Raw genomic sequence first — 27974 nt, 5'->3', positions numbered from 1 at the left:
ATCTGCAGGGGACAGGGAGGAAGTTAATGCTGGTTGTGGATGAGAGATGGAGGAATGCAGATATCCTGGCCTCTCTCCAGGTACCATTCAATGGTTTGATAAAATAGTTTACTCCAGCGATGGCCAGTTGTACTGGCTCCATCTCCTATTTGCCCAGTTCGTCTAAGTTAGAGATATAAAAGACATTGCCTGTGGCAGCTGTCTATTCTTCCAGTACCAGCTCTTCAGGATCTTTAGGAAATGGCTATCGTTCCTTAGCAGGGGCAGTTTGATTTACACTCTCCCTTGAAGTTCTGGTACCCAAGTCAGGGGGACAGGTCAAGATGTATCCCTGATGCTCATTCCACATAGCTCCCACTCATGCTCCAGGATCAGTTACTTGACCTCTTTGAGGCCTTAGGAATATCTTTCATACACATTCTTTGTGTTGCCACTATTCTTAAAGGAAATGACCCATGTATGATCCTCCTCATTCAGCCAGGCCAAGCACCTCTTCTCATTGTTGTGCTAGATTCCATAAGAGCATGGCCATTCTCCAGCCATTCCTGCTGCAGTCAGCAATGGAGACACAGGCTTATCAAATAGGAAGTGACCACGGTAGGATTTACAAATGTATGACTGCTGAATCATTATATTGATGTTTACTTTAGTTTCCAGTGTCTTGGAGTACCTAGAAGGAATAACCTAAAATTGTGGAGCTGTAACATACCAAATTCTGAATCTGGTCTATAACTACTGTTACAATGTACTTTGAAATTTATTGGGTTTTGTGTACTATGTTATATTTCATAATAAAAAAATATTTGAAGTACATATACATACATATATTTGATTTTTTTTTATTGTTTTTTTGTATGGGCAGGCCCCAGGAACCGATCCCAGGTCTCCGGCATGACAGGCGAGAACTCTGCCTGCTGAGCCATTATGGCCCTTCCTACATACATACATACATACGTACGTACGTACATACATACATACATACATATATATATAGTAAAAAATGACCAATGTAAATCCTTATTTGTGATCATGGAAAGCTGATAAATAAGAAATCCAGCTACAGAATAATATTTATAATTATATTGTGTGAAAGTATATATTCTTGTGTTTGTATGGTGTTATAGAAATAAGTCTGGACTTTTGTACATACCCAGCTTTAACAGTGGAAAAAAAATAAAAGAAGAAAGTGACCAGTAATGAGCTGCTGCTGCCAGCATTTATCATTTCACTGAGCCCATAATAAGAACCAGCCATGTCACCCTTCAGGCTACTCAGTGCATCCACCACAAAGCATTCCACCTCGCATCACTGCCCAAGTACAAGTTGGAAGCAGACCAAGTCCCCAGATATTCTGGCCAATTCTGACTCTTGAGGGCAATACTTACCTCTCTTCAAAGTATACAGAATGGATCTTGCTAGCCTCTAGGTCTGTGTTGTGCTTCATCATCCAGAGGTCATATCCATTGTGTCACTCTTAGATTACAGGGTCTAATAGTTCAGAAAACACCTAATAGCCTTTCCAGTCACCTTCCCTACAGTCTTGTTGAAGGGGTGGCCAGGGTTGTCCAGGCCAGTTGGGATATACTAGTTGAAGTGCCAGGCATAGACAGTCGGGGTCAAGTGATTGGCCATACAGTTGTTGTGCTAAGGGCCTGGATACTTAGTGCTCAGGGTACATAGTCTCTCTTGTCCACTGGTGGTTTGCACCAGTTTCAGGCAGAGGAGAAACACAGGGGCTGGAGGTCTAACTCCAGCCCAAAGCTAGAATCCTGAATCCCAGGCTGATGGATAGCAGGAAGGAGAAGGGACCAGCTGTGGTGTAGGGGTCTGGCTGTGGGATTTCAGTGTAAGAACTGGTTCAGGGTAGGCAAGGCAGGAATGGGGAGGAAGGATACAACTGTCTGAGGACTGGAGCTGGGTCCAAGGCTGATGCTGAAATGAGAGCAAATTGGAAGCTGGACCTAGAATGGGAGCTGTTACCAACCAGAAGCTGCTAGATTTCTGTGTATCAGAGCCAGATTGGCTTACAGAACAAACAGAAGACATGGTTTTGTCTTAAAGGGGGTACAGTGGCATAAAGTGCCTCTTTGCATCTTGCTCTCCTCTCACATTCCCTCTCTATCTGTCTCATTTCACTTCTTCCTTTGTTCACTCAGCACTGTATTTTTAGTGCCATGTTCCTCCCTGGTGTGACTCCACCACCATTTTACCTATCTATTTTCCAGGGAATAAGCCTCTCCCACCCCCACCTTACTATCACAACAGAGGTGCTGCAGGGAACAATCTCAAGCATGTCTCTTTATTGGCTAACAACCAGAAAGTCTTTGGAATAGACACCTTACCTAAAAGCAAAATTGTCTGTTTTAGGGTATGAGTGTACTTAATTTGATTAAATAGTTCCAGATGGGTCCTTTGAATGGCTGCACTAGTCTACATTTCCACCAGATCTTTTTATTTAGGGAAATTTTATGAGAGAGCATTTCTCTAGGACCATTAGTTAGTAACAAGAAGGGATTACCTTATGCATAAATAACTGTTAGAACTCCTGAACTATTGCTCGGTGGCATTTCTAGAGGAGAGTATAAAGCCAGCCTAAGAGCTCATGCTTTCTGAAGTGAGAACAGTTAACAACGTAGAAGGGTAGGCTCTGATGTGAATCATGTATCCTCTAAATCCACATAACCAGGTACCATGAAATGGTATTTTTTTTGTAGCTTGCAATTCAATCTCCTTATCTAGTTTACTTTTTCATTATATTTAAAATGAATATAATGCTTACTGTATGTAACTTACTTAATCCATAAACAACCCTGTAGGATAGGTACTATCTCATTTTACAAATGAGGAAACTGAGGTGTAGGGAATTAAATTGGTCATTTTCTACTCAGGCATTATTGTTGTTTTTAGGCTGTTTGTTTAATTAATTTTGTAGGCTGAATGTTTAATTTTGAAATATTTTATAAACATTACAAACCCCATTTTGTCCATAAAAGTAGTGATGGTGATTGATTTATGGACACAAAAGTAGAAATAATAAAAATTGAAAGTTTTTATATATATATATATAAGATATATCACTGAACAATAAGAATGATTATGAAGTGCAGTGATGTGTGAAAAAAGATGTACCTGTGCAATTGACAATCAGCTGTAGGTGAGGAAATATGAATGCCTGAAATTGTTTCCTCACAGAATCATCACTGAAGTGGGTGCCTATTTAATCAAAGGTTAATTCAGGTGACAGTTAAGAATTCAGGACCTTAAAAGCTAAGTGCTGCCTGTCAAGTTTATCACCAACCACAGATGACACCATGGATTCAAGGTCTTTTCTAATCTGAGATGAAGCTCTGAATTCCTTGACTGCTAAAGGTTCCCTCCTTTCTCCTGCTGGTAAAGATTGTGACTGGGAGGAGTTGCTTGCCTCAACAGATAGTGGTTGTAAACAAAATTAGACAGTTAAAAATAAGAAGCCCCAAATATATCCTCTAGGAGTAAATGTGGGCCCAATAAGCCTAAATTTTGCTCATGATTTTGGACTTCTAAACAAATGCATTAAAAAACCTTTTGGAATCCAACCTGTTTCTAAGTAAAGCTTTCCAAAAACCCTAGTTGTCTTTAAATTGAATATCAGTAAAAATGAGGGACAAAATATTTGCTGTGTACAAAACCCACTTCTTCCTAGTATGCTTTAGGTAAAATAGCTGTGCTGGATGTAGCCAATGTATTTTACTGTGGCACGAGTGCGACTGGACTTAATGTTTGTGCATGATCTCTGCTTTCATGTGATCTGCTATCCAGATCTGGTGATAACATTCCCACTTCCGTTTTTCCTGCTCTTAGCACTGCAGCCATAAAGGATTCTTTATGTGATTCAGTATCTGATTTTTAATTCCTGTGGGTTTTTTTGTAGCCAGATACATTAAAATTAGTCACTGTCATTTGAAAACAAACAAAGCAAGCAAAACTACTATTTACTTTACAAATATTGTAAATTTATTTCCGTTTTACAGTTGCATAGCTTATTGTTTCTGGGGTTAGATTGCCATGCCTAAAAGAGCTGCTTCTGAAGTTGGTAATTGATACTGCTCCACATCCTATATGCAGACCAGCAGCCAACATTTATAAACTCACTCCCTTTGACCCTGATCACATTCTCCAAAATATCTCTAGTCTGTGTTGTCACAATGCGAATAATAATTTCAAATGTTGTTTTTCTTCTCATTCTGATTTTTTTCCATTTACTAATCATAGAGGTAGTCATATATTACATCAAGGAAAACCATGAGTCTTGAAATTAAATTAGACCAAAAAAAAGAACTCTTATAATCATTTTGTGAAGCCCTTAACAACTAGAAGTTTCCTTTCTAGTCTCCATAAAAGCCTCCATTTTATAAATCATCTGAGACACAGAAAGCTAAGAGTTATACAGATTGTAATAGATGAACTCAAGTTGGACAACACTAAGTGTTCTTTTTTTTGCTACAATGAACCCCTCTTACAGTGGAAAATGTATTTGGTATGATATTTAAAATAATTTCACCCCATGTATGCCGATTTCCAGGAATTCTGGAAAGGGAAGAATGGCAATGAATGATCAAGCAAGTTGGAGGATCTAGAGAGGAGGAGTTGGACCTTAAGTTACATAATTTGAAAATGAAGATGCTTAATACATGGTGAGCTTTGCAGGAACAGTTCTGGCTGGAGGACTAAAACCAAAGTATATGCTAAGACCAAGACTGCTGAATTTTGAAGGGACTGGTCAGGAGCACAAGGACTTTGGAAAAGTATGATGTAGTGTGTGGTGTTGAAGAGAACAGGTTTTGGAATCATGCCTTTGGTCAAATCCTGAGTCTGTTATAGTCATGCCATGTGAGCTGGAACATATTCAAACTCTGAGCCTCCATTTTCTCATCTGTAAAGCAAAGATAATAATACCTCATAAGATTGTTTGAAGGAAAATTGAGCTATCGTATAGAAAATTTAGTGTACTTCTTTAGTAAACAATCACAAGATACCAGCTCAATGTAAGCAGGGCTTTTGTTTTGTTTTTGTTAATTGCTGTATCCCCTGAGTTTAGAACAGTGCCTGGCACAGTATGAACACTGAGCAGTTATTGAATGAACAGATGGAGAAAGTAGCTATTTTTGTTTGCTTTGAACAGTGGTATAGTGACCATATTAATTGAAGCAGATAAAAGAAATAATCTACTTTCCTGTTTTAATTAATCCCCCAAAATATTTATATAATTTAAAAAATTAATACATTTCTAATTTAAATGTTTCATTAAATCATTACAATTACCATAATTCCAGGCTCTGTCTCCTAACTAGGTGAAGTTTCCTTGAGTTGATTTAGCTTTTTCTATAAGGCTGTTTAGGCTAGAGTATCCTGTTTTTAGGAAGTAGCAAGATTTTTTGAGGCCCAGGGCCTATATTTAGGCACTCACTGGTGACCAGTTAATTCCATGGCAGAGCTAAACTATTTAAGTTATTAGCCATTTTGTTCTCTGCCAGCAGTATTTGTATCAATGGCATGTTTTCATTGTTCTTTTTAAGTCTCATTCTTGTTAAAATAGGTCACTTTTTACTTATATCTTCTAGATGTGCATGAATTGCAAAAGGTTCTTGTTAAATAATTCATGCTTGGATGGCTTTATAAAGAAAAACAGTTAAGTTGTTCCTAAAAACACTGAATAAAGATCAAGCATAGAAAGTAGATAGCACTCAAATGAAGTACCAAGAATAGAGGTGCCATAGTTTAGTTTCTGCTACATTTAGAACTCTGATTCTGTAAGCTTTCTGTTTATTCATGCATCAAAGAAGCGGGGGGGAGGGGGAATGATTAATGGCACTAGACTAACTCAACTGCCAAAGGGCTGGAACTTCTTATTTTGAAGGCGGTGCCATCGGACAGAAGAGAATGCCTCACAATCTGCCCAACTTTGTGTAAGGCACATGACAATAACGTTGTTTGGTGGTGGTAGAAATAATTAATACTATCATAGCATTTACTATATACCAAAGCATTGTTCTAAGAGTTTTAATGTCATTTAATCCCTTGATAACCCTCTAAAGTAGGTGTTTTTACTATAATCACATAACTCATTTAATCCTTATAATAACCCACAAGGTAGACCCTGTTTTATTGGACCCATTTTACAAATGAAGTCAAGTAACTTTTCCAAGGTCATATAAATTATTCAAATTTAGGCAGTCTAGCCCTAGAATCCATTCTTTTAACCACTGTGGTAGGCTAAATATTGGCCCACAGTGTTACCTTATATGGCAAATGGGACTTTGCAGATCTGATTAAGTAAAGGACCTGGAGATAGAGAAATTATCCTTCATTTTAGGTTGAGCCTTAAGTGTTCCTGTAAGAGGGAGGCAGAGAGAGATTTGCCAGTGAAAATAGGTGACGTGATGATAGAATCAGAGAAAAAAAAGATTTGAAACTGTTATGCTGCTGGCTTTGAAGATGGATGAAGGGGCCATGAGCCAAGGAATGCAGCTGTAAAAGATGGAAAACACAAGGAAATGGATTCTCCCTAGAGCCTCCAGTGAGAGCAGAGCCTTGCCAACACCTTGGTTTCAGTCCAGTGAAATCTTTCCTCTTTCTGACTTCTAGAACTACAAGATTATAATAAATACAACTGTGTTCTTTTAAGCCACTCAATTTGTGGTAATTTCTTGCAGCAGCAATAGGAAACTAATGCAGCTACCATGATATGGTGAAAGGTACTGGTTTCAGTTTGACTTTTTATTATAAGCAAACCTTCTCCAGATTTCATGAGGTAATCAGCTTCAGTAACAATCTCCCTCAATAGTCCCAGCTTTATGGCATTTGTCACTTTATTGCCAGGAATACAGTTTCTTAGCCCTTACCTCTTTCTACAGGAACACTATTCAGAAATAATCTTCAGACTGTATTTATTCTGTACTCTATCATGGTCATCATTCTGGGCTGAGAGTTGACTGTTGAGCAAGAAACTTAAGAAATATTGGGGGCAGTGCAACAGTGGCTCAGTGACAGAATTCTTGCCTCCCATGCCGGAGACCCAGGTTTGGTTTCCGGTGCCTGCCCATGCAAAAAAAAAAAAAAGGAAAGAAATATTGGGCAGGGCAGGACAAGGTGTACTGAGTGTGTGGAGCCCATGCAAAAAAAAAAAAAAAAAGGACAGAAATATTGGGCAGGGCAGGACAAGGTGTACTGAGTGTGTGGAATTTAGTTAGTCCTTCAGGGTAGCTAGTAGATAGCAAGGAACTATATGGAACAGCTATTGGGGAGACTTCAGTGACTGGACACACATCATATACCAGTCTGGAACAGGTGGAATGGCTGAGATCCCACACAGAGCTGTAAGTCTCCCAGGCTTGCTGAGGCTAGTGCCCCTTCCCCACAGGAATAGCAGGCTACTTCCCTGAGGGAAAAAGAAACAGACTCTACTAGAAGCAAGGTAGTTAGCTCAACCAAGCTCCAATTGTGGGATTAATTAACAATTCAGACTGCTGAAAACAGGCCCTGAGTATAGATAACCATGGAGTAAGCACTAATGGAACCCAGAGCCACCCCCACCCCCACAGAGAGGTGGTGGGGCTGACAGAAAAAACAAACAACAGAGGCTTTTTTTATTTGAATAAGTACAAAATACTGGAAAAGGGCTAGGCCCCAAGAAAAGGGAGCACATAGAACCTGGGGACACACAGAGCCCTGTACCAGCTTTGGTGCTTGATTGGCAAACCCAGGGAGCTGGGGTCCAGCTCTGAAGAGGCTTTTTTTCCTTTTTCTTTTTTTTACTTCTTAGCAGCTCGTTAGATAGAACTGCAGGCATTCTCAGGCTTCAGCACTGTCCCAAACAAGGGGGTGGAATTAAGACGTGTCTGAGAGACAGGTAGTCAGATGTATGAGGATAATCCCCTAAGGGGTTTATCTTTCCCAAGAAAAGGCGACCAGACTCAACTCAAGTGGCTGCCCTCCTTCAGGGAATTCAGGCCCCAGGGGCTGGAAAACAGAAGCAATCTAAGCTCCCTATCTACCTCAGCCTCTGTCTCAACCTCGCCGCTGGCAGGGAGAGGCTGCTGAGAATTAAAAGTACCACATCACTTTTATGCTGATGGAAAGCTACTGGCTGACAAACATCATGTACAGGGCAGGATAAGAAAAGCACACAGTTTAGAAGCTTCATAGGAAAGTCTGACAACCTGCTGGGTCTCACCCTCAGGGAAACTTGATACTGATTACACCCACCTCCTGAGATGTGGGGCCTGTCTGGTCTGGGAAAATCTGACTGGGATCAATCATATCTGGGGAGTCCCTCCTCAAAGAAAGGTTCTGTATAGGCAGAGCAAGAACCAGAAAAACAGGAGCTGAAAAATTCTGATCAGTAAACAAAAGGTGTGCTAAAAGTCTAGAATAAGTTGAACTAAATGCCAAAGAACAGATAAAGAAAACTTAGGTAAAAGAGTGAAAGCAGCCTCCAGGATAAACTAATTAAGGAGATGAAATGCCTAGATACCAGCAAAAAATAACGAGTCATACTAGGAAAATTGAAGCTATGGCCCCAGTCAAAGGAACCAACCAACATTTCAAATGAAATACAGGAGTTGAAAAAACTAAACAAGGATGAACAGACATGCAAAATCACATCAAAAATCAAATCAGCGAGTTGAGGAAAGAGATGAAGGACATGAAAACATTGGGCAAACATCAAAACTTGAAAGTTTGAAAAAACAAATTGCAGACCTTAGGGGAATGAAAGGCACAATAGAAGAGATTTAAAAAACAATGGAGACACACTAACTGGTTTCTTCTTCTATTTGCATTGCAATTTCTATTTATATCTGGGTCTGTAGAGTATTATAACTCAAGAGACCCTGATAAAGATTGTACATATTATAAAAGCTTATGTAGCAGATGTGTTTGGTTACCTATCTAAGACTCATCATTCTCCCCTTCTTTGTTGGCAAAATCCCTAGTTTGCAATTTTATTCACGCACAAGGTGATTGTTATAAGGATGTTGCTTTCTACTTCCTCCCAAGTTCTGGGGGTTAATCTTTATTTGATTTAGTTCCATTCTCTTTGTAGTCAAGATTTGGGAATGGCAGTTCTGGATAATAAGATACATGAGGAACAATTCAGTTAGTATACAATGGACTGATCATGGAATATTGCATTAGGGTTCTCTAGAGATACAGAATCAACAGGAAATATTCGTAAATATAAAATTTATAAAAGTGTCTCACGTAACTGTGGGAATGTAGAGTCTAAAATCTGTAGGGCAGGCAGTGAAGCTGACGATTCTGGTGGAGGGTCTGGACGAACTCCATAGGAGAGGGTCGCCGGCCAAGGCAGGAAGAGAACCTGTCTCTTCTGAATCCTTCTTAAAAGACTTCCAGTGATTAGATTAAGCATCACTCATGGCAGAAGACACGCCCCTTGGCTTATTACAAATGGAATCACCTGTGGATGTAGCCAATGTGATCATGGTTTAATTCTATGAAATGTCATAGCAAAAGACAGGCAAGCACTTGCCCAACCAGGCAAACAGGTACCACCACTTGGCCAAATTGACACATGAACCTGACCACGACAAATATGAAAATGAATTTTGAGAACTGGGATTTAAATCAAAGTACTTAAATACATTTGGGATTTACTTCACATTGCCCTTGCTAGTCTAGATTCCTATGTTGGCAAATTCGTTTCAAGAAAATAGTTACATGTAATTAAACTAAAATAAAACTTGCATATTAAAATCTGAGTTCAAATACAGACACATTAAATTTTTATCATGCCAGCAATAAAATTTATAGGCTCCTCCTTTTGGGGGAAAGACTGCTGTTTATACTATTATATCCTCTTTCTGTTTTGGTAAAATGACATTTCATTTATGAAGTAATGGTAAAAAGGAAAATCCTATGCCAATAACCACAGAAGTTTGAAACTTGACTGATCTATGGAAATCTGTAAATCTGAGTGTTAGGAATGTTGGTCTGTACTCACTAAACTCCACTCCATTTTGCTTCTTGACTCCTTGCACCCTGACTTTGTTGTCAACCTGTTGGTTGAACTAATTTCTGGAAGGTCACCATTTGATTTTAAGGCTCCTTATCCATTTTCTTAAGCCAGATTTCCACTTTGACTTTGCTATAATGTCTGATTTGGTTGCCTGTACTGTCTCAGAAACTCTTTTCCCTACTCTTTACTGAGAGTATTTCTTTATTCTCCTTTACTGACCATTTTTCAGTCTCCTTTCTGTCTTTGTTTTCCTTTCAACTTCTTGAGGGTAACCCATTTATTATATATTGAATGTTTACAGTGCCTGTAAACATGTAGGCATGAGAATGAGAATAAATTAGCCAAAAATAGAAACTATTTAGTAAAGACTATTTTGATTAAAGCTAAGCTTATAATTAAAATTAAACAGTCTAACTGATAACAGATCCTAACTGATAACAGATTAAACTGTTTTGAAACATTAAATTTTTAAGTATGCACATATATTGGGTGTGTTGTAGCTCTCTGTGACATTATGAAATCATTTTTTTCATTTTAATGTTTTATTTAACCAAATGTCAAAAATATTATCATTTAACATATAATATAAAAAGTGATATACTCAATTATTAGAGCAATTATAAGACTACAGAAAAATCATGCAGAAAGTAGAGGTCTCATATAAATGTCTCACAGTTTGGCTATAGCATTTTGCATTAATGTGGTACCTTTGATACGTTGATAAGACAGTATTATACCATTAACTATAGCAGTTTACAGTAGGTTCACTTTGTGTTGTATAGTTCCATGGCTTTTTTCCTTTATTCTGGTAACTTATATACAAAGTTGTATCTCTGTCACCACCATCTATTGCCATAACTTTTCCATAATGCGCAACAGAAACTCTGAAACAATTGAGCATTAACTCCCCATTTCCTACCAAACTAACCTGGCCCCTGGTAACCACTATTCTAGTTTCTGGCTATCAATTTGCATGCTCTACAGACTTCATATAAGTTAGATCATACAATATTTATCCTTTTGTGTCTAGTTTATTTCATCAATGTGATGCCTTCATGTTTCGTTCATGTAATCACGTCAGAACTTCATTCCTTTTGACAACTGAATAATATTTCATGTGTGTATCCACCATTTTGTTGTTTTCTATTCGGTCTTATATCTGAAAGTGAGATTTTTCTGTTTTTTAATATATTAATTCTTCAAAACTCAGTTTTTAGTGCATATGAATTTGGACGAGCCACATTTCAAATAATCAGTAACTACTTGAGCTAAGTGACTAGTATATTAGAATGCAGTTTTAGACTCTATGATTCTCAGAGTTTCACATATTTCTCCATTATGGGAGGCTTATAAAATATACAATGGGCTTTATTCTGCCTTCAAAAGGGACAATGTCAGGGCATTTGTCCAATTGGAAAAGTTAATGGTGTTAGGCTCCGTTCCATCAGCTATAATATTCTGCTGTTTGAAGAAGCAAACCCAGATGATGTACACCAAACTGATGTGACTGGACTTTTTCATTTTCTCTGAAACAGATTGGTGCCGTGCTGTCCCTCTGGAAGTGCAGTTGGCAACAGTGCAGTGGTTCCTTAATTCAATTGGTCTCTTGCAGTGTAAACTCTACCAGGGAGCCTTCAAGTCAGGGTTGCATAACCCCAAATTGTGATAAACTGCAATTTTATCACAAAATATTGGAATCAGAATGTTATGAATATGAAAATTTCAGAAAGCCAACCTTAACAATTACCAAAAAAAAATCCTCTCAAATACATATCTGGCTATTTACCTGTTCAACCTGAGCATGGCTTTACTCAAAAGTTGTTACTTTGGCTTTAGCTTAACTATCAGTAGAGTCTGCCGAGGCTCACAGAGGTAACCTAGCCGACTGATCTCACGTCTCTAGAGCCCGCTAGATGCTTACATTTCCTGACACCTGTTCTAATTCCTACAAGAAATCAGGAGGAAAAAGCATCTTCTCGCTTGGGTCCCAAGAAGGGAACCTAGAATGCAGACGCCTCCAATCCTCTCCCCACCCCCACCACCACCCCATCTTCCACTTTAAAGCTATATTCGATTGTCCAAATGGGCTGGCTGGCTCTTCTTCTGTCAGACTCCTATTCCTAGAACCAAATAGGTGGTGCCTAAAGCTGAGGATTAATGGCTTGGATTTATTTCCTGCTCTTCTTTTATTCCTTCTTCTAACTAATGCATTGATGTAGTTCAAAAACCACCCCAAGTCGTTTTTGAAATATGGTGATAGGATTTAAATAAAATCTCTTTACTTAACCCTAACATTTGGGTCTTTCGGATATCCTCCCAGATACTAAGTTAGATTATCCCCCATAACAGAAGTCAACTGAGAAAATTTAACCAGCCTCATCTAATGTATTGAAAGATATGTCACTGGGTAAGTTCTATAAAGGCAGAAATGATCTGTCTCCCGGAAAATTGCGTAGTAAATATTAACAAATTTTTAAGGCTTTAGGAATCTCAAAAAGTATTTTATCTTAGAATATTCACTTGAATTGTAAAAATTTATTCCTAAGACAAAAACCTATAGGACATGCCCATTCTTGAAAATCAAATTATACGACCTAAAACTTCCTGGGCTAATAGGTGTGTCAATATCGATGTCAATTACATTATGGTGATATTAGGCAAGTCACATCTCTGTCTGGGGGGTTAGTGACTAGGATTCCAAATAAGATTTTATATTTTCAATGAAATAAAAACCAGTAATCTAAAGACTCATATTAAATGTACTCACTTGGAACTAAAGTCCTTTTTAAAAAGTTTATTCAGCCCCACACTTGCTGCTCTTCAGGGAGCTTGAGTACACGAGTGGTTTGGTTGCCATATTGGCATCTTTCCATTTCTGCTTCAGCTTAGCTAAACATAGGCCTGCCTTGTACCAGGGGAAGGTTAGCTTTGTAGAACCGTGAAACTGACTGTAATTACTTATCCTGTTTTCTTTGATGGTGCTAGATTAAGAATTCTTTAATCAAGATATTCACCATTTCTATATTGCTATGACATAGGAAGGGGATTTGAAAGGCATTTTTTTGCCCACAGGCAAGATGGCACTACTCAGCTCATGTCTGAAATACCCTTGGTCATGGGGCAAAGTGCAAGGGGCACTGTCATGTCGTTATTCCCATTAGCTATGGGAAATAATGAGTCTCACAAATGATACTCTAACCAATATTCCTTTCAGAAGTACCCTTGAATTTCCCAAGGGAAAAGAGGACAACGTGTACAACTCATTCCACCAGCCTTAAGCTTTGAGATTGACCTATGCTTAACTGTTCGGCACCTGGAATCTCACTTCATGCCCCACCCTGTTTCCTGGCTACCCAGGGTTGGCCATGGGCATTCTAAACTTTCTGGACATGGGAAATGGCCAATGTAGAGAGCAATGCTGCAAGAAACCCAAAGTACCCTTAATGGAGGGGGCAGGGTACACGGTAACTTTTTTCATCACCTTGTGTCCACAATGGAGTTAATAAGGGAAAAGTGACATAACCACAGATATGATTAACTGAAAATGAAGCTGTGTCAAGTAACGGAGGAATACTGTTATTACCTGAAATATCTAGTAAAGGAAATTTTATGCAACTTAATTAGGGACCACTACAGCAGCACCACTAAGATACCAGAGAAGGTAAACTTTCTAAAGTCATGTTTATTGACATAATTTTTATACAATAAAATTTATCCTTTTAAGTATGTTGATAAAATCCCTGGAAAACCACTGGTCATACAAAACCCATAAATAGTGAAAAAAAATCAGATACCTTTATTTATTAAAGTGTTCTCTAGTGTATCAACAAAATGACGGCAGCCTCACATTTTATTATAGATGTGCAGATATTTTGCTTAATGCAGGTATATATGCCTAATCAGCAACATTTAAGAGTGCACCATAAAAGCATAATCTTTCGAATAACCAAAAGAATGGGATTATAAACAAAACTAACCTACTTGGGCGGGCCGCGGTGGCTCAGCGGGCAAGAGTGCTTGCCTGCCGTGCCGGAGGACCCCGGTTCGATTCCCGGCCCCAGCCCATGTAAAAAACAAACAAACAAACAAAATATAATAAAACAAGAAAATGTTTAAAAATGTTTCCCTTCCTTCCTTTCATCCTTCCTTCCTTCTCTGTCTTTCCTTCCTTTAAAAAAAAAAAAAAAAACTAACCTACTTAAAAGAGCTGTTAGCCATATCTTGTGGCATATGTGGACCAAGATTATAGTTTTTTATCAAAACTGTCAAGTTTCAGAATGAGACTGGCTGATATAATGGGAATTCTGGTGTACCAATTATTGGACTGCGTTATAACGTTCTCAGATAAAGAGTACAGATATTTGACACCTCAAAATTTACCCTTGCCACCACCTTAAGAAACAAAGAGCAAAACTATTCTGTGTGTATCAGTAATCTTGCATTCAAATACTTGAAAAACTTCCCTTGAACCTTTCAAGCAGCAGCCCTTAAAGTTCCTCAGCAGCTTGAACTTGATACAACTGAGTCATGTGCTGCAACCGAAAGTATTGCTGCAGCCCAAAATATTAAATCAATTTTTATGGCCATTTTCAGTCCAATTCTATATATGTGCCTTTTTTTTTTTTTTTAGCCAATCCTGTATGGGCATTCTTATGTCTACATCTTGGCATACTTTATGAGTAGGTCCATGGTGTAAGTTACTAGTGGTAGAATTGTTGGCCTGTGGTATATGCACATTAAAGTTTGGTAGGTCCTATTATCAAAGAGCCTTTTTGAAAGCTTGTACCAATTTGCACTTCTCTCAGCAGCGTGGTAAGAGTGTCTCTTTCTCTACACTCTCCAACATTGAATATAATAAAAGTTTAATGTTTGCTAATCTAATGGGTGAAAATATTTCCTTGTTTACATTTTTATTTCTTTTGAGTGAGGTAGAGTGTCTTTTATATCAGTGGTTCTCAACTGGTGGCGATTTTGCCCTGCAGGGGACATTTGGCAATGTCTAGAAACATTTTTAATTGTCACACCTGGGGCAGGGGGAGGTGGCAGGGGATATAATTCTACTAGTATTTAGTGGGTAGAGGCTAGGAAAGCTGCTAAACATCTTACAGGGTATGCTAAAAAGAAGTACCTAGCCCAGAATGTCAACAGTACTGGGTTGAGAAATGCTGTTTTATATTATTCCATTTTATTTCCCTTGTTAGTTTATTATCTATAATTCTTGAGTTGTATTATTGGTTGCTTTATGGTTTTACTTAACAGCGTCTACCTTGAAAAGATATTTCACTATTTTATGTATAGTATAAAAACCTTAAAACAGCATACTTCCATATTTCCTCTCCTGATCTTTGGGCTATTATTGCTATACAGTTTACCTCTACATATGTTATAGACTACGCCCCCATGTGTTGTTATTATTTTTGCTTTACAGAGTTGATTACCTAAAAAACTTTTTTTTCAAATAGTTTTATTGAATTGTAGTTAACCCACATTTAACTACATACATAATATCTTCAATTTGGTTAATTTTAACATAAGTATACATTTGTGAAACCATCACCACAATCAAAATAATGTGAACATATTCATCATCCTTAAAATTTTTCTCCTTCCCCTTGGTAATCCCTCCCCCAATATCAGGCATTCACTGCAATGCTTTGTCACTATAGATAAGTTTTCATTTTCTAGAATTTTATTTAAATGAGATCATAAATCTTTTGTCTGGCTTCATTCATCCAGTGTAACTATTTTGAGATTCATCCATGTTGTTGTGTGTATCACTAGAAAAACATTCTTAATTACAGACTCCCAGGTAATTGGACTGCTATTATTAAAAAGCATGCTGAATTCTGAAGTCACTTGATGTGTCCTTTGTTTTAGGTCGCGATTATCCAAAGTATGATAATCACATGACAGCGCTCACTGCTCCAGATGTCATTTGACTCATCAGAAAATTTTTTTAAAAGAAAAAACATACATATGACCAGATCCATTTCTTTTTTGAATGGCTTGATGGATTTCCTTTACTCTGACTCATACCAAAGCTGTCTTCAACCAAAGCAAGAAAGGATCCTGCATGAGTCAATTCCAGAATGCCACTACTACACCACCAACAGGTGAAGAAAACCTCATGAATATCAATCATAGAGACTCGGAGAGCATCACTGGTGAGTCCAGTTTAATAAATATTAGAGTGCTATTGCTTACAGGATAAAATGCAAATACCTCAGTCCGGCATGTGAAACCTTCCATAAGAAAGCCTAACCTCCCTTTCTAGGAGATACCTGCTCACAGACAGTCTGAATTAATCTCCCCATCTCCTGGTCTCCCATGGTGTGTTAGTTTGCAAGCTACCAGAATACGATATGCCAGAAATGGAATGGCTTTTTAGAAAAAGGAATTTAATAAGTTACAGGTTTACAGTTCTAAGCTTATAAAAATGCCCAACTAAGGTATCGAGGGAAAGATACCTTACAGACTTCCCAGGAAAGATAATACAGGGGAGGCCAGTGGTTCTGAAACAGTGCTGTCACCTGGAAAGTCACATGGCTGGCATCTGCTGGTCCCTTGCTCCTGAGCGCCATTGCTTTCAGGATGTGGTCCTTTGGGGATTCTTCACTTTGCTTCCCTGGGGTTGGCTTTCATCTCTCAGCTTCCCTTGTCTCTCTCCAGGTTCTAGATTACTTAATATCTCATGACTATGTCTGCTGGATTCCAAACATTTCCAAACATCCATGTCTTTGCTCTAGTGTTGGCATCTGTGTCAGCTCTGTTCTGGAGTTCTGTTGGCTCTCTCTGTTGCTTCTGTAGTTTCCATCAGCTCTGTCATTTCTGTCGTTTCTCCAGAATATCTCCTCTTTTAATGGATTCCAGTAAACTAACCTGGAATGAGTAGAGTCACATCTCCATCCTGTCAGAGGTCACACCCACAGTCTGGAGATTATCTAATCAAGTTTCCGGCCTGCAGTGCTGAATATGCTCCCACAAGATTGAATCAGGATTAAAACATGGCTTTTCTGGTGTACATGACATTTTTCAAACCAGTACATGGCGTTATCAAAATTTGCCTTGTGTGCTATTCCTTGTCTATACCTGAGTTCCCTATAACATATGAGCACCTGGTGAGCAGAAACTATGCCATACTCTTTTATCTCCATAGGGCATGGCCACGGTTATTAGTGTTTTTATGCCCTGCAGACATCTAATAACAGTACCTGGCACATAAGAGACTCTCAGGACTTACAGGGTATATAAGCATAGATACAGGCTCACAGCCCCTTTCTGTAAGACTAAATCCCAAAATCTCTGAATGCTCAAAGTTTAGTTTAAACTTCCAAAAATAAAAAACTCTCAATTCTGAGATCCATCCATCTCCAATGCGTCAAAAAAAAAAAAAGAAAATGTATCAGCTTTATTGAGATTTTTTTGTTGTTGTTTTATTTCTCCAAGTTCCTTTTTTTATTTGCTTGAAACTATATGGAGCATTGCATTTTATTCTTTTCAATGTAATTGTATTACTTTTTAAGCATTTTTTATTGTGAACTGTAACATATATGCAAAAAAGCAGTAAATTTCAAAGTGCATTGTAACAAGCAGTTATAGATAAATTTTGAAGTTTGGTGTGGGTAACAGTTCCACAATTTCAGGTTTTTCCTTCTAGCTGCTCCAAGATGCTGGAGACCGAAAGAAATATCAATATAATCATTCAGTAGTCATACTCATTTGTTAAACCCTCATTTCTCTGTTTTAACTCCTCCTTCTCCTTTCATCCTTCTCCCAGTCTTTAAGAATATTTGGGCTATGCCCATTCTGACTTTTTCATGTTGAAAAAGAGGGTCGACAATATGAGTTGGGGGATGAAATTGTTGATGTTCTTGGAGAGACTGGCACCTCTGGGTTTCAGGACTTACTGGCCTAGGAACCATCTGAGGATTTTAGGTTTCTGAAGAGTGAACTTAGTGCATGCAACTTTTGAAAGATTTCAGACAGAGCCCTGGATGTTCTTTAGGGTCAACAGGAATGATGTTGGTTGAGGTTTGGCAAACCTTGGCAATTAGCGCTATCTAGCTGAAGCTTGCATGAGAATAACCTCCAGAATAGCCTCTCAATTCCATTTGAAATCTCTTAGCCACTGATACCTTATTTTGTTACATTTCTTTTCCCCCTTTTGGTCAGGAAAACATTGTCAGTCCCATAGTGCCAGGGCCAGGCTCATCTCTGGGAGTCATGTCCCTCATAAAGGAGAGGGTAATAATCTTATTTGCAGAGTTGGACTTAGAGAAAGAGAGATCACATCTGAGCAACAAAAGAGATTCTCTGGAAACAACTCTTAGGCATAACCACAGGTAGGCTTAGCTTTCTGCTACAGATATAACTTTTATAAGAGCAAGCCTCACGATCAAGGACTTGGCCTATTGACTTGGGAGTCCCTAGTGTTTAAGAGAGTATCCGGGGTTTCCCAGGTGGGAAAGTTTAATAGTTCCATATTTCATCTCCAGTCCCTCACAGGACTTTGCCAATATTTTTTTATTATCTACCCAACCTACTCTGGCATGTATCTGGATATTACATTAAGCTATACAGAGTTACAAGCACTCATTCTCATTCTGGGCTCCATATATTTGGGTTGTTTTAATGAACTATCCAGACACATTGAGTTAGATTACATGCTACAGAAGCTTTAAGTTTTGAACAAAATAAACCTCTCTTCCTTTGGTCCATACTTTAGATAAAGTTTTAAAATACAGACACTGTTATCCTTTACCCTGTATTCTGATTTACCTTAGTCTCAACCAGATCGGTTTTGTTCTTATCTCTAATTGAAGACTGATCTCTTTTTTATTTTCTTTAACAGCTGTTGTATGTAACAATGCTGGCTTTCAAAGCTGTAAATTCCAACTCTGTGTCTTAGGTGTCACATAGGTACCCAGAGTTCCAGGGAAATGCCACACACCCTCATTTTTAAAATTACTTTTTAGAAGTAGGAAATTGCTGTTCATGAATTTTCACAAAATTTCATTAATACCTTTTTTTTTATTTCTAGAGATTAGGAAGTTTTTAATGAATGCTACTTTTAGTCTTTATTTCCTTTGTATTCTTTGAATGTCTAGTCATCTGTTCTTAGCTCTGCATATATTTATAGTCAGCTTCTCTTTCTGTAAATAGTACAGTGACAATCAGTATATGATATATTGTGACAGAAAATGTTGGGGTAATCACATGGAATTTGTAGTAAACAAATTTGGTTGTAATTTCAGGGCTCTTATCTAAGATCTGGTAAGGATTGAGAGTTCCTTTAAATGTACCTTGTCTCTGTCTCTTTCCGGTTATGAAGACACTGCTTTTCTTTTTTGGGTCAACAGGAGTATCTACTATTGCTAACCGTTGTAATTGAATTATTAAATTTCCATTATTAAGGTACAAGTTTAAAATTTGCCATTTAAAAACTTTTTTAAATGTCCTTAGCTTCTCTTTGCCAGAGAGAGAACTTGTTTCTTTATACTGCCCACAAAGGAAATACCAGATCTCTTTAAAAAGTGAGAGGGTTGATGTGACATCCTGTATTTTCCCTGTTTTAAGCCTTAGTATTTTAAAGCAGGTTAAAAGGAGTAACTCTCCCTTTTGTAAACTGCTTAATTTGAGAGGTGTTAAATGATAGGCAGTATTGGGAACAGGACTGCAGGAGCACCAAAAACATAATGGCAGAAAAGCCCAAGTATATTGAGAGTTGCAGGTGAGAGAGTAGTGGTGTGAAAGGTATTCCATGAGTACCTGTGCTGCGCTAAGTCTTACCCGAGGTGCCTTCATTGTTTGTTACTTCATTTACTCCTTACGACTACTGTGTGGAGGTAGATGATTCTCTGATTCTATCCTTGTATGGGGGAAATTAAAGCTCAGAAAGGATACATCACATGTCCAATATTCCATAGCTAATGAGTGGAAGGGTCAGGTTTAGAAGCTAAGTCTAATGCCATAGCCCATGCCATTTCCAATATTAAAAGTGAAAAAATAGAACAGTAAGTAGACTAGGTACCTGGGGGAATTAAGTGTATAGCACTAATTTTATATGTTAGAGACATGATATATAGAAATTTTTCTTCTAAGAGGACAAATGGTTAGCCTTTGCCTTATAAGCAGATGAACAAAGAATAACAAGAAGTGACCCTCTGTTTGAGTGGGCTGAGTGCTGGATAGGAAATCAAAGCACAAGTTTAGTGATCTTCAGCAAGTCATTTATCTCTCAAGTCTCAGTTCCTTATTCAGGAGAAAGAATTGAATGGTTCCTGAAGTGCCTTCCATCTTTAACGTTCTGTAATTATTTAGATGCTATAGCAGCCTTAGAGTTGATCTGCTCTCTAGATCTGAAAACTCAATAGTGAAACAATAATAAAGCTAACTCCCACTTAGACAATTCCTCCAATATGTGCTATGCCTTGTGCTTAATATAATACTTTGCATACATTTATCTCATTTAATCCATACACCAACCACGGAGGTAGATGCCAGATACTGTCATCATCTCCATTTCACAGATGAAGAAACTGAGACATCGATGTTGTTTGTCACTACATCATACTGAATTTATATTGTGAAGGCTAGGGAATACATCATACTGAATTTATATTGTGAAGGCTAGGGAAGATTTTAAGACAAAATGCTTTTTTCTCCCCTTTCTGATTTCCTTCTTACATATTTAGGGTTTAAAATATGCCCGCTTTTATAATACACCAGTGCTTGGTAAATGTTAATGTTTTCTTTTGTTGTTTTTTAATTTCTGCCTCCTGGGAATATGCTAGAATGTAATTTTTTTGGATGTCAAAGACTTTTCCCACTGAGTTCAAATTCTGTTATCATAGAGCATATAATTTTAGCTCTTTTGAACTGACTATTTTTTGCTGGTTGCTAGTGTTGCTCTTTTTTCTCTAGGCATATGTTATTTGAGATCAGACCTCTTTTATAAGAGGAAATAAGAAATTTACATGAATTAATTTTAAACTTTTAAAGCATAGTTATATTCACTAAGCAGTATATTTTTAGTTAGGGGGTATAATTAAAATTTGTGGCATTATTTTTACTTTAGAAGTCCTTACCTTAAAGAAACCTAGAAAAAAAAATCAACCATAGTACCAGGATATATTAATAAAAACCAGTGGCAAAATGTTTCTGTCTAATGTTTCTTTGGGTGTCCTACTTCACAGAACTAATTTAACAGATTTTCTTTGTAGCCTGGTAAATTGAAATATATTGGACTCATTTACATGGAATCTTCCCTTTAGATGTCTGCTCCAATGAGGACCTCCCTGAAGTTGAGCTGGTGAGCCTGCTAGAAGATCAGCTACCCCAGTATAAGCTAAGAGTGGATTCTCTCTTTCTATATGAAAACCAAGACTGGACACAGTCCACACAGCAGCACCAAAATGCATCTGATGCCCTCTCTCCAGTCCTTGCTGAAGAGACTTTCCGTTATATGAGTGAGTGTTTTTTTTGACCCTTTTAGAGTTTGTCCATTGAAATAAAGGGCATGGATATCTTGTACGGATTTCTAAAAATATATTTATAACTATTTTTCATTGTATACCTACTTTAATGTGAACTGATTTAACAGCATTAAATGAAAATTAGAGGTAATTAGGCATGATTCTAATTGTGCTATGTTTGAATGCAGAAAGTTTTTATTCTTATGACTGAGTGTCAAAGGTTGTAAGGATACTCACATGTTTCCATTTCTGACATCTTTTACTTGATAGTTTCTTCGACTGAGTAGAAAGGGGGACTTTAAATAAATAAAATATTTGTCTTGCCTGTTGGACACAATGTGAAGAATTATGCCAAGAATTCTTTAACAATTCATTAAGAACCGTAATTCTTAGATACAAAAGTAGTTTAAATATTGCGAAGGAGTAGTAAGTACGTACTATATAGTAATCTTCATTATTTACTTAAGGTTCCATAAAGACTATTTCAGTGAGTGGCTGAGCCAGATTTGTCATAGAAATGCATCTTATTGCACCAAGCTCTTAGAAACGACAAAAGCAACAGAGTGGTTTTTAAACTTTATGATAAAAGTCTGAAGACCTTACTTTACATAAAATCAAACGCATTAGATCAAATCCAAAAACCAGCAGTTAAAGCTGAGCTTACCTTTTTTTTTTACTCATTCACTATAAGATATTGTGTGCAATAGTAGCCATTAGAGTATATTATAAAATTCTATAAATTCAGCATTGATATGTTTGTAAAATTATTTTAAAGTTGAATTTGATATGAGATTTCATGCATCAGGTTGTAGACATCTTCCCAGTGAGTGCTTCAGTGTTTTTAAACTCACTTTGTAACTAAAGAATGATTGTTGTGAAATACTCATTTTCATAATCATTAACTTGATTTTAATGGTAGTTTCCTAGAACCAGACTACTTAAGTACTCAAAAAAAACGATAGTAAACATAGTTTAAATTGAATTAGATATCAGAAAGCCCAAATAAAACTGTATTTCTGTCCTTAATATTTCTTAAGTAGCTGAATGTTAAAGCTCTTAACAGTTTCTTAATTTTATAATTTCAGGAGTTGCTTGTTTGGGATTTTCTGGAAAATGTGTTTTTAGAAGGTTTGTTTTTTAAACAATCCATTTCCCTTTGTTCCATGAAGTTTTAAATCTGTGAGAAGAAAATGTCAGACTGAAATTTCATCCGGAACAATTTAATTTGCATTTATTGTGATACGGTTACACAGACAGTGCTCCTTAGTTTACTTATTCTTTGTCCACTGGGCAAGTGGAATTGTATCTAGAAAGATGTGTAAGATCAGGATTTGATGGAGTTACTTTTAGAATGAATTTTAAGTAAAGAGACTAGAAAATAAAAGTTGCCAGATTCTAAACTATTTGGGTGTTCAGACTTCATACAAACAAATCATAATGTTCAAAGAAGCAATTTAAAATCTGAAATTAATACGATAATATAGAACTTTACTCCAAGGTTTTAGAAAACTATCTTATCCCTTTAGGATATAATAATATTGTTATTTCAAGAATTTGGAAATTGAACTATATATAATATACTTAAGATCATGAAGCAAATAAGCTAGCATTGTAATTGGTCCACTAATACCTTAACTCTGCACTATAATTCAGTTTGAATGTTTAATGTTATTATTTCTTTGGGTTGATGGTTTGGTCAAATATAAACAAACTTCACATGTTGTGAATTTGTACCTTATGAATGTAAAAGATAAGGAATTTTCTTTACTTAGCAAATTGATCAAGGTTTAAAAAGCAATATACAAAACATTCTCTCACTCTTTGCCACAATTTTCTGTTCTCCTGTGAAAACAATTTTCTGTTCTCATAATATAATTATTATGTGCCCTGACCCTCATATCCCAGTGGATACTTGTGCTCATTAAAATAAATTTTGACAACTAATAAAAAGTGGTGGTAGAGGCAGAAACACTTTTCTTCTTTATATAATATATAATGAAAGAAATTGAAACAGACTTGGAAAGAGAAAAAAAAGAGATTTGGAAGGAGACATCGGCAGTATTTTGGGTGTGATGCCTATCTCACATGAATTGTTTGCTCTCCACAGCCTCCAACAAACAGAAAGAAACTATTTGCTTTAAAAATAGAACATTTTGAGCAGTGGGTGGGCCCCAAAAATTAATTTCACCTACTCCTTACCCCACACACATGCAAAGTTTAAGATCTTGAATACTGTTTTATTTGCAGAATACGTTACTCCAGGGTCCCCAGGATGAGCTGTGGGATATGCACTTCAACCAGTAGAACACACTGTGAGAGAATGAACCATCAGTTCATGTAAAGACTGAAAATAGAAACCGTACCTACCTTTTCTTTGAGAGTAGGGAATTCACCTTCACCATTTCCTAAGGCATAAGAAAAAAGAGACGTAAAAATAATTGCTCATAGAAGTGTTTTATTTAAGGCAATAGTTCTCAGAATGTGGACCCACTGTCAGCATCACTTGGGAGCTTGTTAGAAATGCAAATTCTTGGGTCCCTGTTCTAGTTCTGCAGAGTCAGGAATTCCAAGAGAGGGACCCAGGAGTCTGTGTTTTTGATAAGTCCTCCTGGTGATTCTCATGCAGTCTCAGGTTTGAGAACCTGGCGTAAGGCATTGTCAACCAAAGATAAGTGGCCATGTCACTGACATTAATTGGGAAATTAAGGAATTAGAGAGGGTGTACAATTCTGCAGAGAAATACAATTATATAAATTATTACTTTAGGTATTACTTTTCCTCAAGCTCTGCCATCAAAAGCACCGACGTGTATTGGTAAGAAAAGAAATATAACTGATATGTCCAGGAAGCATTCACCATATCATGGAGGCTAGCTGATTGTAATTCCCCTAGATCAACTCTTCTCAACCAGTTCCAAAAGAAAGATAACCCGTATCCCCTAAGGTATCTATTATATAATGGAGTACATTGTCACCTGTGCATGTACTGGTTTTGTACTATCCTTGGGAGAATTGAGAATGGTCACTGAAATCATTATCTGTAGGGTTTAATTCTCTCCTGGAATCCAGCTGAGAAAGGCTGCCATAGATGGTATCGCCAGTCTCCTTTTTGCTCTCAGTGTTTTTGAAGACAGTTTTTTGTATTGTAGAAATATCCTCATATTGGAGTTGGGGAAGGGATTGGAAGTTCAGGACTGATCTGTATTGGTCAGAAGCTATTGCAGCTTTCATTATGCTGCGGGGTTTAGAAAGTGATGAAAGATTAGAACTCCTTAGAATTAGAAGTCTTTTTAAATTCAGTAATTGTGATAAAAAAAAACTCCAAATCTGGAAAAGGGCTATATTAGAGAACTGTTAAGCACCATCTCATATAAATCACAAAGATATCAAACTGAATTAGCATCGGAGCTTCCCATCCTGAAAAAAATATGAGATTGGGGTGGTTGATGTGAGATTATGCAAATTTAGAGCATAAAGTAAAGATTAATGAATGCTTATGTATATTAAAACCCCCCCACCGCTGTATATTTTTTTAAGAAATATTAGATTCTCCAAATATTACACTAAAAATGCTGAATGTTAATTAACAACCTTGGGAAACTGAGTTGTTAAATTCTCCTGTAAAATGTTTATCTTCCTGATGTTTAAATATTTTTTTCAGTTAGGGAATTCGTGTCATTGAATTTACAGCAAGGATACTTGCTAATTTAAAGCTATTAACAGTTGAGAGCTGAAGGAAAAATAGGATTTGATAACAGTGATTATAATAAAGTCCGCTTGCATGCCTATCTATAAATTCTTGGTTACAGTAAAGAATTAGCCTGTGTTTTCTAAAACGTTTCATCACAATGCCTAAATGCCAAGAGAACACTTAAGAGCTTTGGAGTACTTTTGGATTTACCCCGAACAGCATGTCTTTATCAGGAGTATTGTGTTAAGGAAGAGAAGACAGAACTGATTAGGCTACAGAAAGGGATCCATTATGTTCCTATCAGCTTTGGACTGACATCTCTCTGTGCAGTCAAGTGTCCCAGCCTTTGGGTGAGGGTCTGAAACTCACATGTAACGTTTCACGTAAAAAGTAATAATGAGAGAATTCTAGTTGCATTATCTAACTTCTTTGTAGTAAGCAGTTTGAAATTCAATTTTGTTTTTTGAAACCTCTTAAAAAGAGTTACTCTTTTTTTCTGACTTTGTTCTTCATGGAAAATTAGCAAAAACTGAGAAGGCAACAGATCAACCAATTTCCTACCCAGAGATAGCCATCATTAATGTTTTAATGTATATTCTAGCCCCTCTCATGTGTAGATGAATCTATATTTACAAAACAAAATTAGGATCTACACTGTTTTATAACATGCTGTATTCACAGATGGATGCTCTGGTATTTCATCATCAGTTTAAACACCTTTTAATCTTCTTAATAGGACTCATAAAACAACAGCATGGTGGAAAGAGCCCTTGACTGGGGAAGAAAAGAAAAGATTTTTATAATTACCTGGTGGGATGAGTATTGTCACCTTCAGATTATTATCTCAACTTTACCACTATTCACATCTTGCTTGGTCTTGGACTTGTCACATAATGAGCTCTTTGTCACAAGACAATGAGATCATTAAACTAAGTGACTTCTTAAGATTCAGTTTAGCTTCTCAGACTATGACCAATGGCAAGCATTTAAAGGAAATATATTTTAGTTTTTCCTCACTAAAACATGTTTTCTCTAAACATTTCTTTGCCATATTACTGTGTCCTTCATTTTCTGTTTCCCTTTCCTCATGTGTGACTGACAACTCACAGCTATTGGTTTTATATACTATTCTAAACAATTGTATGAAACTTAGCAGCTTACTAAATATAAAAGAAGCCGAACCTTTTTAAGCTAGTAATGCATAATAAAAGAGTGATTTTTTTGACTCTGGAATAAACACGTTACATGGTATGTTATCCAGCACATAATTTTGTGTTTAGGCCAATTTTATAGTTTGTCACAAAGTGTGAATAGAACAGGAGCTTTGAAAAAGAAATGCTAAATTCAAATAATTGAGTGTGCTAAAACAAGCCACTCAGCCCTCTGATATTCAGACTCCTTATTTATAAAATGGAGGTGATAACACAAGGTCTTTGGGAGGGGCGAAGTTGATAAATCTGCTGAGCTGCTTCTTGTGATTGTGACATCATTATCCTCTTTTGAGCTAAATTATCCAAGTGTGTTGATGGTTCCTGAACTTACAAGATACAGAAACAGTGTGCTTTATATATATATATAAGTAATAAAGATTTAGTTTATTTCAGATTCTAATAAATTCCTTTGTAATATAACTCCTCACTAACTCATCCCTTAAGAATTTTAATTTAGATTAGGGTATAATGCTATTTAATCCATTCTCCCAGCCTACATTCTCAAATATGGGTAGTCTAAAGTTCTTATTTTACAGAAGGAAGAGTAGGTTAGTCAGGAGATGACTGTTTTATAATACGTGATATTTTCTTAATTCATTGTATGATGTCCATTTTGTTTGTAATAATTGTTCCCTTTTCTGAGTGTCTAAATACATGAAAATATTTGTTTCCTTTTCTTTTTCCATAAACATATTTATTCTCCAGATTAGCTTTTTGCAAAAGCCAGATATTCTTTATGTTTCAATACTTAAGAATACTCAAAATTATTCCTAAAACCTATAAACAATTGTTTTTAATTATCTTAGTTCTAGGCACAGACAGGGTGGAGCAGATGACCAAAACTTACAATGACATCGACATGGTTACACATCTCCTGGCTGAGGTAGGAGAGTATCTTTTCTTTCTCTAGTACAAAAAACTGAAATGTAAAGATTGTTTGGAATCCTATGTGTACCAACTGAAAAATTATGTTTGTGCTCTGCGTTTTTTTGGTATAATGTTGTTATCTCTGGAACAACAATCATACCAACTGGCATTCCCAAGTAATATGGTTACTGAAGTTTATTGTTGCGAAGTTGTTGGCTGACATCCCTGTCTTAGAAATTTTAAAAAAAGCTCTTCTCGACCATCAGACCCATGCTCCTGACAGGCAGATGCCAGTACCTGTGTCTGATGCTCCTTTTAGCTACCTTGTCAGCAGACAGGTAGGACGTATGGAATAGAAATGAGGAAGAGATGGAACAGATGTTAAAATCAATGTAGTTGGGAATGGTCGCGATCAAAGAAAGGAAGGAGGCATAAGGGCTATGGTGATGGACAGCCATTGTTCTGGATTCCTTCTAGAAGAATCAAGCCAAGATATGAACATGAAATCACAGAAGAAACAATGTGTGGCACCATGGCTTGCTGGCCCAGTCCCCACCTCTTGAATCTGCTGTCCATCAACACCAACCTGACAGTTGGGTCCTCATCAAATTGTGGGAAAAGTCCAAAACTCCAACTGACCTGGGAAGGATCCTATCAAGTTCTGTTGACAACTGAGATGGCTGTCTGGATGATAGAGAAAGGCTGGATTTACTACAT

General features: G+C 37.1%; 1 protein-coding gene and 1 pseudogene across 4 annotated transcripts in view; one reads left to right on the top strand and one right to left on the bottom strand.

The window, feature by feature from the left end:
- The window catches only part of TRAK2 (trafficking kinesin protein 2), a 67568-nt gene that overhangs the window by 13967 nt on the left and 25627 nt on the right, over nucleotides 1–27974 (top strand). For 3 of the 4 annotated variants that reach the window (XM_077154693.1, XM_077154696.1, XM_077154694.1), the window contains exons 2-4: nucleotides 15893–16179; nucleotides 21289–21483; nucleotides 27197–27273. In XM_077154693.1, coding sequence (XP_077010808.1) covers nucleotides 16089–16179; nucleotides 21289–21483; nucleotides 27197–27273 — 363 coding nt within the window. In that variant the 5' untranslated portion in view covers nucleotides 15893–16088. Of the gene's footprint in view, nucleotides 1–4572; nucleotides 4674–15892; nucleotides 16180–21288; nucleotides 21484–27196; nucleotides 27274–27974 lie in introns of those variants that run through there. The other variant, XM_077154695.1, reaches the window with a different exon arrangement.
- LOC143675845 (creatine kinase U-type, mitochondrial pseudogene) lies at nucleotides 24–13159 on the bottom strand (annotated as a pseudogene).

The sequence above is a fragment of the Tamandua tetradactyla genome, chromosome 3 (assembly GCF_023851605.1).
Source record: "Tamandua tetradactyla isolate mTamTet1 chromosome 3, mTamTet1.pri, whole genome shotgun sequence".
Lineage (NCBI taxonomy): Eukaryota > Metazoa > Chordata > Mammalia > Pilosa > Myrmecophagidae > Tamandua > Tamandua tetradactyla.
This window is presented reverse-complemented; position numbering and strand designations above follow the sequence as displayed.